This window comes from Nycticebus coucang, chromosome 9, assembly GCF_027406575.1.
Source record: "Nycticebus coucang isolate mNycCou1 chromosome 9, mNycCou1.pri, whole genome shotgun sequence".
Classification (NCBI taxonomy): domain Eukaryota; kingdom Metazoa; phylum Chordata; class Mammalia; order Primates; family Lorisidae; genus Nycticebus; species Nycticebus coucang.
Genome location: NC_069788.1, coordinates 19,660,476 through 19,676,277, shown reverse-complemented (window position 1 = coordinate 19,676,277; position 15,802 = coordinate 19,660,476). Strand labels below are relative to the sequence as shown.

Here is a 15,802-nt window from a genome sequence, read left to right as displayed (position 1 = left end):
TTCATTCGCATCTTGGCAATGGCTACTTTCTTGCTACGATAGAAGAGATTAGTAACTGTGATGCAAAGTCTAAAGATTTTCTATTTGGTCTTTGACAGAAAAACTTTGCTAGCCCCTTAGGGCGTGGAGGATGCACTGGTTAGTGATGAATCACAGCTATGACAACAGTTAGAGGCATGGAGAGCAGATTCATTTGGATGTGAGATTTACTGACTTCAATGCATAATAATAAACATTCATACATGCTCAGCTTCTGGTAAAACTAAGACTAGGTCTAAAGTTAATGTATCAATAATTATTTATTATAGTATCAGTGACATAAGTTTTTAGTCTGGTGGTTGTATAGGGTGTATTCCCAAACCCGATGCTCCACTTTAATTATTGTTTAACCTATTTTAAAACATCTGGTGCAGAAAGGGGAAAGTGACTTAAATATTATCTGTTTAATTTGCTAACCTTCCTATGCCCTTTTGGAAACAGCTTGTTCAAAGTCCACAGAGATTTGGATTCTCAGAATAACCCTTCTGTATCACTTTTCTAAACGGAATTTCACTACATGCAATTTGGACTTCTCTGAAATGAACAACCACAGGGGTTTGAAAATTCTAGCACAGATTTATAACAAAATGAAAAAAGATTGGACACTGTCCAGAAACATGTGATGGTACTTAAAGCAGAATGACATTTGCTCAGTAAAGCTGCTAAAATGTTTCTTGCCTTAATTCTTTTCAACATGAAATTTATCTTCTTGTAAGCAGATTACACTCATAGACAAGGTAGGGACAGCGGTTTACAACAGTGAATTATAATAACTAAGTGACTGAAATTAGTGATGATTTTGTTTACAAATATCCATCATAACCATATGTTATTTTGTGAATCTAAAGGCTAACTCCATGGTACTGAATCTCTGTTCATTTACCCTACTCTTTTTTAGAGCATTCTTTGAGGGTTCTCTCCTGCTGTCCCACTATTATTATTCTTTATTTTTAATTCTTTATTCATTGGGTATGTCTGTGTAGATGGAAAAAGTTCTCCCTTTCTTAAGTTTCTTATATAGGAGGTATCCTCCAACCTTTGGATGCAGGGGCCCTCAAAAGGGGGACAGTTCACTGTCCCTCAGACTATTGGAAGACCGGACTATAGTTAAAAGAAAAACTATGAACAAATTCCTATGCACACTGCACATATCTTATTTTGAAGTAAAAAAACAAAACAGGAACAAATACAGTCACACCACCTCATGTGGCCTGCGGGCTGTAGTTTGAGGACCCCTGCCGGTAAAATGTGATGATAAACTGTTACTTGCATTTTCAAGTAAAAAATTTTATGCACCCATGCTAGAGTATTAAAACAATCAGTATCTCTGTGTTTTGAGACAAGGCAAGTAGAGAAGTAAAAGGGTTTTCTTCCTGTCTTTGTAATAATAAGTCTTTTATAATTTGTTACTTTGAAAAGAAAAGAAAGCTTGCATGACCCCAGAAGAATTTCATCAGGCCACCTTGTCCATTCTCCTTGAATCCAGAGAGGCTGAATATTAATACATCTTATTTAAATTGATCTGTTATTTTGAAAACTGTCTTGCACCCAAATTTATTCTACTGTACAAATAAGAGGAAACAGAAAGGGAGGTTAGAACTTTGCCCAGCTGGGCTCAATAGTGAGATCATGTTGGATGGCATTGACTGAGAGATAGGACATGCCTAAAAGGGCGAGAAGAGCAGAAAGATAGTTTGGAAGATCTGGGAAAATCACTTTATAATGTGGCAGCTCAGAGAAGAAGAAAATCTTTGGATTTGGCCAATACCATCATTGAGAAGTGAGTCACCCAGACCGTTGAGTCCTTTCAGATCCCATTTTGTTGAAATCAGAGTAAGACTGTCCTGTTGGCACAGAGTTTCTCTGGGTTTCTTTGTTGGGCAACTTTATATCGCTTAGTGGATTCTGAGCAGGAGTGTGGAGGAAAGAGTGTGGTCATGGTAATGGCACTCAGTGTTCTGCCTCTTTGATCTGTGTTCTTTCTGAGGGACTGAAATTGCTCGTGGCCTTGTTGGGAGTCGATAGCCTCCTTCAGGACATATTCTCGTTCTCCCTGTACAGACTGCTGGAGTGTTCTGTCTATGGTTGGCTCTCGGTGTTTTAGATGGAACAGGAAAGCGTTAAAAGGCAGTGTTCTTATTCTGACAATCTGCCCCATGGCCCCAGGGGCTTTGTATTAATCTTTTGACCTCTTAAATGCTCTTCTTATAATGAGAAATCATACTTATTTATTTATTTAGACAGAGTCTCATTCTGTCGCCCCGAATAAAGTGCCATAGCATCATAGCTCACAGCAACCTGAAAATCTTGGGCTCAAGCCACCCTCTTGCCTCAGCCTCCCAAGTTATCTGGGACTCCAGGTGCCAGCCACAGTGCTGGGCTAGTTTTTCTGTTTTTAGTAGAGACAGGGGTCTTGCTCTTGTTCACGCTGGTCTTGAACTCCTGAGCTCAGGCGATCTACCCACCTCAGCCTCTTAGAGTGATAGGATTAGAGGCATGAGCTACCCAGTGCCCAGCTGAAAAATCATTTTTTAAAAATTGCTGTTTTGGAAATAGCTGAATCCAGGGTACTGTGGTATTGGGGTATACAGCAGAGTAGCTGGAAAGTAAGCCACAGTGGCCATGGATCAGCATGCAGTTGACACTGACAATCAAGGTAGAAATCCTATTCCCAGGATGTGAAAAAATGCTTCACTTCTTGGATATACAGCTGCAAGACTCTATTTGGTGAGCAGAGTAGAGGCACATACAGATCTGGGAGTCCTCAAGCAATGCTTGCCAAAGTCAGTCGACATCTGGGTAGATTTCTCTGGAGTTATGGTTGAGAGTTTAAGAGATTTAGAAGTAAGTATGGAAGGTCAGAATAAGGTGCAGAATGAAGACTAGCAGGTTTATTTTTGTGGGAAAATTCACCCTAAGTCCTTAGGTGAAAAATCCCTCTTAAGGGCTGATAGAACTTCCACAGTAGAGTGAAAACTCTTAGTGTACAGAACTGGAATCTTGAATATATGTCTTTGTTTCTCGTATGCCTTGGATTTCAATTGGCTCCTAGGCAACATTTTTTTAAAATGTAACTAAAAGAATAAACATGTGAAGTCTAGACAAACTTAGGACTGCCTGTATCTAATTTATTAGGATGATAATCTTTATTTTTAATTTTCAAAAACTTAATACTTGATCTAAATAAATATTTAATATAAATAACTAAGATTAGAAATAATGTAAGGTTTTTACTTCATGCAAATAAGAGTTTTATTATTTAATGTATATGTGGTTTACAAAATTTTGGAAAGTTAATGTTCTAAAGTAAATCTAATGCTGACCTAACTCTTTGAATTGGTGATTTTAGACACTTGCAGAAAATTAGAGCATGTTAGGTTTATATTGCTGCATAACAACATTATCACAAATATTAGCAGTTTAAAGCAACACATATTTATTAACTCATAGTTTACATAAGTTAAGAGTTTGGGCATGGTTTAACTGGGTCCCTTTGCATATGAATCTTAAGAGTTACAGTAATGATGTTGGTCAGGCTCTGGTCTTATCTCAAGGCTTGAGTGGGGAAGGACTCACTTCCCAGCTCAAGGGGTGGTTGGCAAAACTCAATTCTTTGCAATTGTAAAATGAAGGCTTCAGTATGTGCAGGCTGTCAGCCAGTGGCCACCCTTAACTCCTTGCTATCTGGGCCTCCCTCAAACTGCTGCATGCTTCATCAAAACCAGCATGAGAGGGAATCTCTACGTGATGCAGCTGACAATTCTATGTGACCTTATCAAGGAAGTGACATCCCATTACCCTATTTTATTGGTTATTCTTTTGATTAAAAGCAAATCACAGATCCCATCCATGCTCTGGGAGGGGAACATGGAAAAACATGAACATCAGTAGAGAAGCCTTTTTCCTATTCCTATTTTACTTAACCAGGACTTGGGGTTCTTATGCTGAGTTCTGAAGGTTGACTTCATGAATAATTTTTGCATTATTATACTTTTAAAAACAGTTGTTATTAAACCATTATAAAGTAGAGCACATATTGAGTAAAGTCTTGACTTTGTTTCCTTCAGAAAAGTAGTAATAGTCAAGGAAGTTGTCTTCACTCTTAGCTCTAAAATTTATGCTCTTTTTAATTCTTTAAACCTTCATCTGTTGTACTTAAATAGGTCTATGCTGCTGTTGTTAATCAAATTATAAATCAAGTCACATACTTAGACACAGGGGATCAGAAGCCAAATTTCTAGACCAGTGGTTCTCAACTTGTGGGTCACTACCCCTTTGGGAGTCTCCTGCATATCAGATATTTACATCACGATTCATAACAGTAGCAAAATTACAGTTAGGAAGTAGCAATGAAAATAATTTTATGGTTGGGACTCACCACAACATGAGGAACCATATTAAAGGGTCGCGGCATTAGGAAGGTTGAGAACCACTGCTCTAGACACTCTAAGAAAGTATCTTTTCCTTTTCCACTAAACCATGCTGTTTTTTTTCAAATTCATTACTGTCAGTCTGTGATCATCTCTCAAATATAACACCTTGACTTCATCATATCTGTCTATTCCTCTGTTCCTTGTATGTGCCATTTGTTTTTTTTTCCCTCTGCCCACCATTTCTTATCTTGCTTTTTTTGATGGAATTTTTTCTTTTCCATGCTATGTATACAGATAGATATTTTCCATGAGATGAGGTCGATTTTCCCTTGACTTGAATTATTATAATTTGTACACATTTTAGCTTCCATCCTGTTATTATTTGTAGCTTGGAAATAAAGAATTCTCAGAAGATGGAAGAAATTTGGGAGTATGTTCCACAATTCCCCAAATGAGACTTTCTCAGAGTTGATTCCCTTAAGACATTTTAGTGAAGCAGAAAGTAATTTTAATTAAGATGTTCTTTCTTAAGCTTAAGAGCATGGTAAGTCTATTTCAAGGAGGAAAAAGGATATAGGATTACAAATAAAAATAAAGAACTCACAATTTTTTTCTCTATCTCTAATTTTAGAGGTCTAAGTGGATCTTTCTTTGGAAGATGAATAAAAAACAAACAAAATTAAAATTAATAAACACATTAAAACCATTATCAATATATAATAACCTCTCATTCACATTTGCAAAAAGCAGGACTACCTAAAAAAAATTGAATTCTTTCAAATTGCCAAGATCAGGTCTAATTACCTAGTTGTTTTCAGAGTCTGGGAATCTCTTGTCACTGGAGCTAAAACATAAATTTCTTTGAGGAAATAAGTATTCTCCACACACGTGCTTTGCCTAACTGATGCAAACACAAACTCTGAAGTTTGGGACCTTTCTATTCTCTCAGTACATTGACAATCCTGCTGGCTTTTGCTGTTTTAAGCATTTGGAGTCATGTAATGTTGGTTGGAAATCAGGAGGGTGATACTGACCTGATGCAGGTGCCATTGTTGTGGCATGGATTATGAGCACACCAAGGGACGTGGCAGTTCTCAATGTTCATTCCACGCCAAGCTTTGTCTATGATGAAGAATTCTTTGTTGTTTACTTGAAGTTCTCTGATGCAGCCTTTGAACCCATAAATATGGCCCACGCTTTTATGGATCTTAATGTTCGCAGGGACGTGGCCAAGGAACATTGATTCAAAATATACCTGGAGGAAAAGTAACAACAAAAGCTCTTATTTTAGCTTGTCAGATTATGTGGAAAAGATCTTGGATATTTGGTTCTGTGATTGAATGCTTTAATGTGTTTTTAGTGTAAAACAGGGTGCTATTGTCGCCTAGTTTTGTCACTTCTACTAGGTGGTATGATAAGTTACTTTAGAAAAAGGTTCTCATTTTACATTTCCATTTCATTTCTAACAATGTCTCATAATATTTAGTACAAAAAATAGGCACACGATGAAACTTGCTGATTATTTGAAATGAATTTTTGAACTCAGGTGTGTGCATTTTTTTTTTTTTTTGTAGAGACAGAGTCTCACTGTACTGCCCTCGGTAGAGTGCCGTGGCGTCACACGGCTCACAGCAACCTCTAACTCTTGGGCTTACGCGATTCTCTTGCCTCAGCCTCCTGAGCAGCTGGGACTACAGGCGCCCGCCACAACGCCCGGCTATTTTTTTGTTGCAGTTTGGCCGGGGCTGGGTTTGAACCTGCCACCCTCGGCATATGGGGCCGGCGCCCTATTCACCGAGCCACAGGAGCACCCCAGGTGTGTGCATTTTAATGTGTACCTAAACAAATAGTACCTAAAAAAGAAAATAGAGTCGTAGTAATTAATTATCACTAGGGGTTGAATTGTGTTTTCTCCAAATTCATATATTGAATTTCTAACCCCCAATACCTCAGAATGTGACATTGCTTGAAAACAGGGTCATTACAAATGCAATTTCTTAAGATGAGTTTTCGACATTGGGGTAGGGTGAGCCCTTTAGTACAATAGGACTTTTTGGACATTTATGAAGAGTTTAGAAGGACAGTAGTATTTTAGGATTTTTGTAAGGAAGATTGGACATGGGCAGACCTCACTCAAGGAGATTGCCACAGAAACATGAAGGCAGAGATCAGGGTAACACAACTACAAGCCAAGGACTGTCAGAGATTGTAGGCAAACTATCAGAAACGAGGCAAAGACATTGAACAGATTTCTTTCTCAGAGCAAACAACCTCGGAAGCAAACAACCCAGCCAGCACTTTGATCTTGGGCTTCTAGTCTCCAGAAGTGTAAGAACTGTTAAGACGTTTCTCTTTTTTAAGCCACCAGTTTGTGATACTTTGTTATGGCGACCTTAGTAAAGTCATACCATGATATGCATATTTCAAATATCCTAAAATAGCATCTGAGCAAATTGTATGGTGCTTAGAAATTAAAAATGTTACCCTTTTTTTCCTCCCGAAGTATGAACACAAACATGCATCAGAAGTAGAACTTTGATTGGATTATGTTCTATTCAGTTCTTTTATTTGCCCTTTCTTTACGAATCAGATCAAGAAAATGCTTATGTTTTGGGAAGACATAAAGAAGCCAGACCATGTCAAAAACAACCAATCTATTTATAGGATAAGGGGTAGAATAAAGGGACTGTGTAAAATCAGGCTTTTGATCTACCTTTATGCGGACTATACCTCAGAGCCACATTTTACACAGGAGTCAGCTCTCAGGCCTGTGTATAAGATGACTGTTTCACAGAATATAAATTGCCTTGGAAACCCCTCGGGTATCACTTTGGAGTCTAACGTGCTTTCTCTGAATAATTTCAACCCAGCTACATTTTTTCCTCCAGCTTTGAAATAGCTTGCCATTCTGTCAATGCAGCACCAGATGAAGCTGACGTTTTGGGGTCGTGTTGTATAAAACTCTAGAACCCCCCTCTGTGTGGCGAAACATACCACTCTGATAGACAAGAAAGATCTGACAGAGAGAGTGCTGCAAATTCACTTCTTACATCCCGGGCTCACGGCAGACCTTATGCTCATTGACCAGGATCCTGTACATGATTTAAACTGCTGCTGAATCTCTTCTTTCCTGCCCTTAGTAGCATTTATAATTAAATTAAATTTTAAATTAAAATCCAACTCTTCTCCTTAACAATCAATGAACTACAAGTTAAGGCTGGTCATGCAGTGACACTTGTGTTCCTGTATCTCTGATATTTCCATTCCCAAACACACTGTCACACCCCAAGCTGATTCCATCACAGATGGAACAAAATGGAAAACCATCATTGCAAGAATTCTAAAAACTAGAGCCTAATAATTAAGTTATGAGTCTGGGGGAGAGGAGGGCATCTGAGGTGCCGAGCCTGTCACTTTACATTAACACTAATATGTACCGGCTCCATGCAAATGTGCTTTTAAAGAACAGAAACATGTTCAATTCTAAGTACATTAGAGCCTCTCCATGACTCACAGCAGGTCAATATCTCTATGTTTGAGCTCTTGTTCTTTTTATAATACTCAGTCTCTGCCCCTAAGGACATTTCTTAAAAATGCCCTGGACGGTGACTGTCTTTGTGTATAGTGTGGGGGGAAAATCGGCTAAAAGTTTCCAGGTGTATCCATAGAGCCCTCAAATAGCATAGGAGTCTGTTTTCACATCCCCTCTTTTTCATATGCCGAGTCAGCTTATGTTAATTGCTCTAACAAACCACATGGGTAGTAGCTGACCTTTTTTGCTTTTATCAGCTTAGATAAGTGATTCACTGCTAATACAATCTGGGATCTATTATAAACTTTCAGACTCAGTGCTCCAAGGCTTGAGGATTTTTCACATCTTTGTGTATCGATCACACACCTGGAAAACAAACGTCTCGCTGCTTTGACAAGTGTGCTGTTGTAACGCAAAACAGACCGAGGATGGGAGATGCTCTCCTTTCCTGTCAGCAGTAGGCAGATATGAGGGAAAATCCACAGAAGTATCTATGATTTATTAGACCATTAAAAAACATCCCAACAGTGGAAGTGGATGGGTCTCCTACATGTATTTCTTCTCATCTGACGCCCAAGCTTAGGTGGAGCCTTCAAATGTCTAAAAAAGCAAATGCCGTTGACTGAACATAGGTAACCATTAAAATGGTTGACTTCCTTTATTCCCAGGCTTTCAATTATCCAAGCGCTGACTTTTGTGTGTATAATTATTCCTCAGGAGACAGGTCTTTAAAACAGGTCTGCTAATAACTCCTGTGAATCGGACTATGAAAAATAAAGTCTGACGTCAAGATCTGATCTTACAAGTTAAAACCACAGAGAATGGACATGAACAATCAAGAAGGAATCATCAAAATAAGAAAAATTATAATTGGTAATGGAGAGAAAGGGAGTTCACATCTGACAAAAGCAAAACGACACTCACTTTCCTCTCAGAGTTTCCCTTAAAGCAGTGGTTCTCAACCTTCCTCCTGATGCCATTGTTAAAATGGGGTTGCAACCCACAGGTTGAGAACCACTGCTTTAAAGGAAGAATGTAGTTGTTCTTTCATAATACACAGGAATAAAATGAGATGACAGGCAAAGGGGGAAGTAAACTTCTAAAACCAGCAGGGTGGGGGTGGAGAAGAAGCTGTTCTATGTCTTTTTTGTCCTGTTTTGATTTAAATTTAGGTGTTGGAGTACTGCATACATTTATTTAATAACATCTTGGTTGAATGTTTACTTTTATTTTACATCCTCAATTGTGTCTAATGTTAAATGACTTTTGTGTTGATGAAAATATGGGTAGATAACTGCAAATATACTTTTTGGTTACGATTCAGTATCAGAACATACTTGTCTATGGTAATATAATAACGTATAATTTAAATAAACTGGCTTTTATTTAAGAATGACTACCAAAGTTTTGCTTGTAGTATTGTCCAAATTATATGCAAATAAATTCAAAACCGGAAACATTGAGTTTTGCAATAAAGATGGATAAGAGATGCTGGGTAAAGTATTTCAGAAGAAGCATTTATTTAAGTAACTTTGCACATGTGCCTAAGGCTTAAGTCCTTAAAAACTATTTACAGACACTAAAAGAGGAGGATAGAAATACAGAAGCAGTATTTACCAAAATCCTCATCCTTCTGCAGTTAAAAGATCTCTCTCTTTTTCTCTTTGTTTTCCCTCAAATAGATAATCTGTGAGCATACGGTCTATTCGCTATTAATTTCCATTTATTTTTAGCACTGGGCATCCACCCTGATTGCATTTCCCAGGCATCCACAGCAGTGCCTTGAAAATAGGAGATTTCGTACAAGTCTGTTACAAATAACCTGCTTTTCTGCAGCCTCCTACTTTTCTTTCAGGTGCTTTTACTACTTTACGGTGACTTAGAACCTTCCTGTTCTGCCAGATTCAGCAGGTGAGAGATCCTCACTGAATACCACCCCAAAGGAAGTCATATTATTATTCTAATATGTGCATATACCTCTTCATATTTAATCTATATGGCATAGGAAACAGGACAGTTATTGAGTTATGAAGTTAAAGTAGCTCATACAACAAGGTTATTTCTTAAAAGGTTGATAAATATCAATGAAGTTCTCATTGTTCCCACATTTCACAGTTAAAATATTCGATTCTTAAGGGTTTCTAGAATGGGATATTCTCAAAATAATATACTCTCCCCTTGTCAAAGGAAAAACAGAGCTTCAGAGATCCGATCAATGAGTTGCTGCCCTGTGAACACATAGATCTCAGAAAGTGGAAATACGAAAGAAGGGTCTGGGATTATCTATAAAAAAAATTACTTGTAATCTGGGGACATAAAATCATAAATATTAGGTACAAAATAATAATGTACAGGTCAGCACAATGGCAGAATAAGAAGGCCCAATCTCTCCTTCCCCCAGGGAGATACAGACTCAACAACATATGAACTAGTTTCTCACTTTATGAGAAATCTAGAAAACAGGGGTTCTTGCATGTCAAGCAAGCATGAAACCAGCTGCATCAAAGCGGAAAGGGCAATTCATGGCACTCACTCACCACAGTCCCTCCTCCTAACATAGCATAGGACAATGGAGAAAAAACTCTGAGCTCCCAGTTTCTTCATAGGAAGAGAAAGAAAAGACTGAAACACGTCCAGCATGCAGCTTCTGTGTGGAGCTGCTCAAAGATTTGGCTTCTGTTTTGTTTGAATCAGGAAAGGGCACCACACCAGGGCTCATGGAGAGTAAAAGTGAGAGTTTGGACTAACACACAGTCATTGACCACAGTTCCTTAGTCTGGTTCATCATGGAATGAGTGATGGAAAACCCTCAACTCCCAGCTTCTCCCTAAGCAGGAAGAGAATTGGAGTGTGTCCAATGTTCTAGCTTTTTTTTTCTTAGAGGAGATATTGTCTTGCTAGTTTCTATTTCCCCAGCCCAGAGTGCTAATGAGACCTGGCATGCTCTAACCTGGGGCCTGATGAGAACAAAAGAGTGGGTCAACTCGTTTCTGCTCCAGAGGACCCAACAGAGGCTTATAGAGTTTGGTGAACTCTTCTTCAGGAGGGAGTGGGGGAGAATAAAAGAGTGGAACACACATACAATGTTCTGGCTTTTTAGAAGGCTGCGCAAGAAACTTACTTCTGTCTTTTCTGACTTGGAGGGCTAAAGGGTACCCAGCATACTTTAAAACCTGAGGGCTTCTGAGATTAGAAGAGAGCTGGGCAGCTTGTGGCAGCTCCAGAGAGTCAGAAATACTATAGGCAGACACCAAAGGGAGTGAGAGATTATGGGCTCCTGAAAAACACTGGCAAGTTACTTAAATTGGGAGTTTACATGCACAAATGAAGAGAAAACACATCCACAGAAAAAGTTTGAGAGGCCCTCAGAATCTCTAGCCAGGCTGATTTGTAAAAGTTCCTCCCTGTATGAAAAGCCAGCCAAAAAAGACTGGGAGATGTGGCTGGTTTTTTTCAAACAGATGGGTTCTATAATAACATTACAAAGCACAGGGAGAAATAGCAAAACATGGTCCATTCAAAGGAACAAAATAAGTATCCAGTAAACAACCCAAAAGCAACAGAGGTATATCAATTACCTGACAGCTAATTCAAAGTAACCACTGTGAAGATGCTCACTGAGGTCAGGAAAATGATGCATCAATAAAATAAGAATATCAATAAAGAGATAAACATACAAAAATGAACAAAACAGAAATTTGGGGACTGAAAAGTACAATTCCCGAAGTAAAAAAATGCACTAGGGAGACAGTAATAGAGGTTTGATTCGGACACAATTTCCTGGTTTTGAGCACAAAAGTGGGAGACTCTGTCACTTTAATAGTCTGAAGTCTGGCATGTTGAATATCCCTTCTCTCCCACAGCTGCTGCAGCCACAGGGCAGGGCTGTGTGCTCTGGGAGAGTGCTTTTTGGGAGTTAAGAATGTGGAATCTTTGAGCTTTGTTCAACACAGGAAGACTTGCTCCAGACCAGACAAGGAGAAGAAAAGTTCTTTTCTTCTGTCACCTTAATTGGGCTAGAGGAGTCTATCCATCTGCCCACAAGGCTGTGAGAGTATTAAAACATCACATCTGTGGTGTATGAACTGTGGGTCAGCTAGGATTTGGTCCTTGAGTCAGCCTCTAATTGGCTCCCTTATCAAGACTCTGTTTGTATTAAGACCATACACCTTAAAATAGTAAAAAGTAGCAACTAAATCCATGCAATTAATATAATTAGTTGTAGACTTAGTCTAGTTAGTAGAAATGCAAGTGCAGCAAGAACCAAGGTGGGATTGTTTGTCTTGCCTCATGAGATTTATGATTGTGACCCTGATATAGGAGATAAATACAGAGCTAGCCTGATACTCGGGGCAGCACACTGGAAGCCTCACAAAGAAGGGTGTGCTGCCTCCCAAATCCCCGCTGCTCTTAAAAGTATCTCTTTGTCTCTATCTATTATTTCTCTATTAATTCTCTATAACTCTCATTAATAATTTTCCACTGGTTTCTTGCTCCATTAGGCCACTAGGAAGTAGAATCACAGTGTGTCAGGGCTGGTCTCCCCAACAACCATTAGGTAAATCAAGACGTGCATTATGGAAGTCATGAAGGAAGAGAGAGAGAGAAAGGGGAAAAGCTTATTTGTAGAAATAATTGCTGAAAACCTTACAAATTTGAGGCAGAATTAAGAAGCTGGCTAGGTGTTATGGCTCATGACTATAATCCCAGTGACATAGGAAGCTGAGGTGGAAGAATCACATGAGCCCACGAGTTCAAGTACAGCCTAGGAAATAGTGAAACTCCCATCTCTAAAGAGAATGAAAAAAAAAAAAATCAAGAAACCAAAAGGACTTCAATTAAAATGAATTTAAAGAAGTCTCCTCTGAGACACATTATAAACACATTGTCAAAAGTCAAAGACAAAGACAGAATTTTCAAATTTTTAAGAGAAAGATGACTTATAATATAAATGGGAACTACTATGAAACTATCACTGGATTTCCTTGCAGGTCAGAAGAAAGTAGTATGATATATTTAAAGTGCTAAAAATTAAAAGCAAAAACAAACCTGCCAACCAAAAATACTGTATCAGGCAAAACTGTCCCTTGAAAATGAAAAAAGCATGAAGACTCTCAGATACACAAAAGCTAAGGTAGTTCATCACTATACCTCCCTTACAAGAGGTAAGAGGTAAATGCTTCAACTCGAAGCATTTAAAATACTAGGTTAATACTAGGTTAATATAAAAAGTAAAAAAAAGATACCATAAATAAAAGCTTATGAAAGTATAGGGCTTATTAATGATATAGGTAAATATAGAATAATGTAATATTGTAATGTTGGTGTGTAAATTACTTCTGATTCTGGTATAGAAATTAAAAGATGAAAGTATAAAAATGACTATAGCTATAGAACACATATATAAAGATGTTATTTTTGACATCAATAACATAAAGTGTGTTTGAGAGAAGTAAGAGAAGCATTTTTGTATGTAATTGAAGTTAAGTTGTTTTCAATGGACTGCTTTAACTATAAAATGTTCTATCTAAGCCCTTTAGTAACCATAAATAAAATACCCATAGAAGATATAAAAATGAAAATGAAAAAGAAGTCAAAGTATGTAACAAAAAATCAGCAAAACCAAAAAGTAGCAAGAGATAAAAAGAAGGACAATTAAACTCCAAGACAGAAAATAATTAACAAAATAGTAATAGTAAATGGTGTAATCAAACTGAATGTTTTCCAGTTTTATATAACTATGAGTGTTTCAGGCTTGGTGTCTGTAGCTCAGTGAATAGGGGCGCCTGCTAAACAACAACGACAACTGCAACCAAAAAATAGCTGGGTGTTGTGGTAGGTGCCTGTATTCCCATCTACTTGGGAGGCTGAGGCAAGAGAATCGCTTAAGCCCAAGAGTTTGAGGTTGCTGTGATCTGTGATGCCACGGTACTCTACCGAGGGTGACATAGTGAGATTCTGTCTCTAAAATAAACAAACAAACAAACAAACAAACAAACAAAAAAAAAACTATGAGTGTTTCATATGACTTTCACCACTTGAATATTCTGTGTCTTGAATCTAAATGTTTTGTCTTCTCTGGCCTTAGCATGACTTTTTAGAACATGAAAACAATTTTATTCCTACCCACTTGAATAGTTTGGAGTCTGCTGCGGTAGCAAATAAAGAGCAGCAGAGTGCATTATAAGGGAACAAAAAGGGATTGGAAATCAGAAAGCCTGGGATCAAGGTTTTTTTCTTACCTCTGTAACATTTTGGATAAGTCTGACATTCAGTTTTCTCAGCCATAGAAAGGGAGTAATTGTTCTCCCTTTGCGAGATTCTTACACATATCAAATGAAATAATGTATATGGCCATAATTTGGAAAATAGAATGTGCATATGCAAATGTTAGATACTATTATGCACTTCTTTTGGGTGCCCATGTATACTCAATGAGAGATTATATAGAAGAAATGGAGATAAAATGAAATTTCCAATTCATTAGGGCAGTACATATTGGCAGTTATAATATGTACCAAAATTAGTACTTTGGAGCTCTAATTATACAGATTAATTCTTTACGATGATCAAATGAACCAGGAATTCTTTATCTTAAAAGTAGTGCAATAAAGTTATCCTGAGAAGCATGTAACTAACCACACCATTAAAACTGAAAGAATTCAGCAAATTGCCTGCTCTCTGGAGGGACAGACATTGTCTCTTCTTTCAATGTAGCCTCATTTGATGTCTCTAGGAAAAATATTCTGGCCAATGTAAATCTGGAAAACTGAGAATGGTCTTTGCAAGAGCACAGCACAAGCACTACCATATGCTGTAAAAATATAAGTTTTTAAAAGCTGTAATGTCTTGTTAATCTGTCTCTATCCCTGAGCTGTCTTTTTTTTTTTTTTTTGACATTAAGCATAATATATTAAAGGCAAAGTGTGTCAGGAGAATCAATTTATTGTTAAATTTCATAAAACTTTTATAGTGACAGGCAACATTCAATAAGTTTAATTGTACCTAAAGTATGGATTTTCTGGTGTTTTGATGGAGAGTTTTTAAACAACTTCTGTTAAATTAAGAAATAAGATTAATACTTAGTCACTTAAGAATAAATACTTATTTGAAATACTGAGGGCACCATCAGTGTCTGGAATTGGATATTTTCATATCTACCTGAGAGGCAGGCGACGTCTCCGTGTCTTTCCTCTGCACTGGAGGTTTGCCATCTACAGCCATTTCAATCATACAGGCAACCCCAGGGATGCCAATTGGCATTGTGTAACTAGAAGTTAAAACAGAAGAGGCCATTATTGAACGTGTTATTGGCAAGAACAGAGTAACTTCACACATGGATGGTGAGTACTTCTTCAATGAGAGAGGTACTTTGCGGATCACAATAATCCTGAAATATGGTCTCAGTCAAGTGTGAACATTTTCAGATAGATAAAAGATATATTTCTTTTCCAACTCTGCATTTTATTCTCCTCCTTTCCTCCTGACTTTAAACCAGGACTTGAAATGCTTTCAGAAAGTTAACCATCCCCCCCAACAAAACAAAAAGAGCTTTATGTGTGTAAGTAGGTGCTGATAAATTTTAAGTGCTAACTGTGGTTGACATACGGTTTCACTCATGCAGGAGATTGTTGGACAAATAACATCAATGTTGAATGATGCTACACTCCCTAGGTAGAAATTTCCCCTCCCTGGCCTACAGGGGAAATAGAAATGGCATAAGAAATGAAAAGCCGCACACCCCTGAGCAGTGAGATTACACCGCGATACAGTTATCAGGACTCAGAGAGCATGCTGCTCATACACCGGCTGGTCCTGTGGCTCAGAGATAAAGAAAAGTTTAAGGCTAAGGGAATTT

At 37.9% G+C, this 15,802-nt stretch overlaps 1 protein-coding gene across 1 annotated transcript in view; it reads right to left on the bottom strand.

Moving 5' to 3' along the window:
- Window positions 1–15,802, bottom strand: part of EYS (eyes shut homolog) — a 1,685,250-nt gene that overhangs the window by 227,997 nt on the left and 1,441,451 nt on the right. The window contains 2 exon segments of the mRNA XM_053601630.1: window positions 5,447–5,667; window positions 15,106–15,214. Coding sequence (XP_053457605.1) covers window positions 5,447–5,667; window positions 15,106–15,214 — 330 coding nt within the window.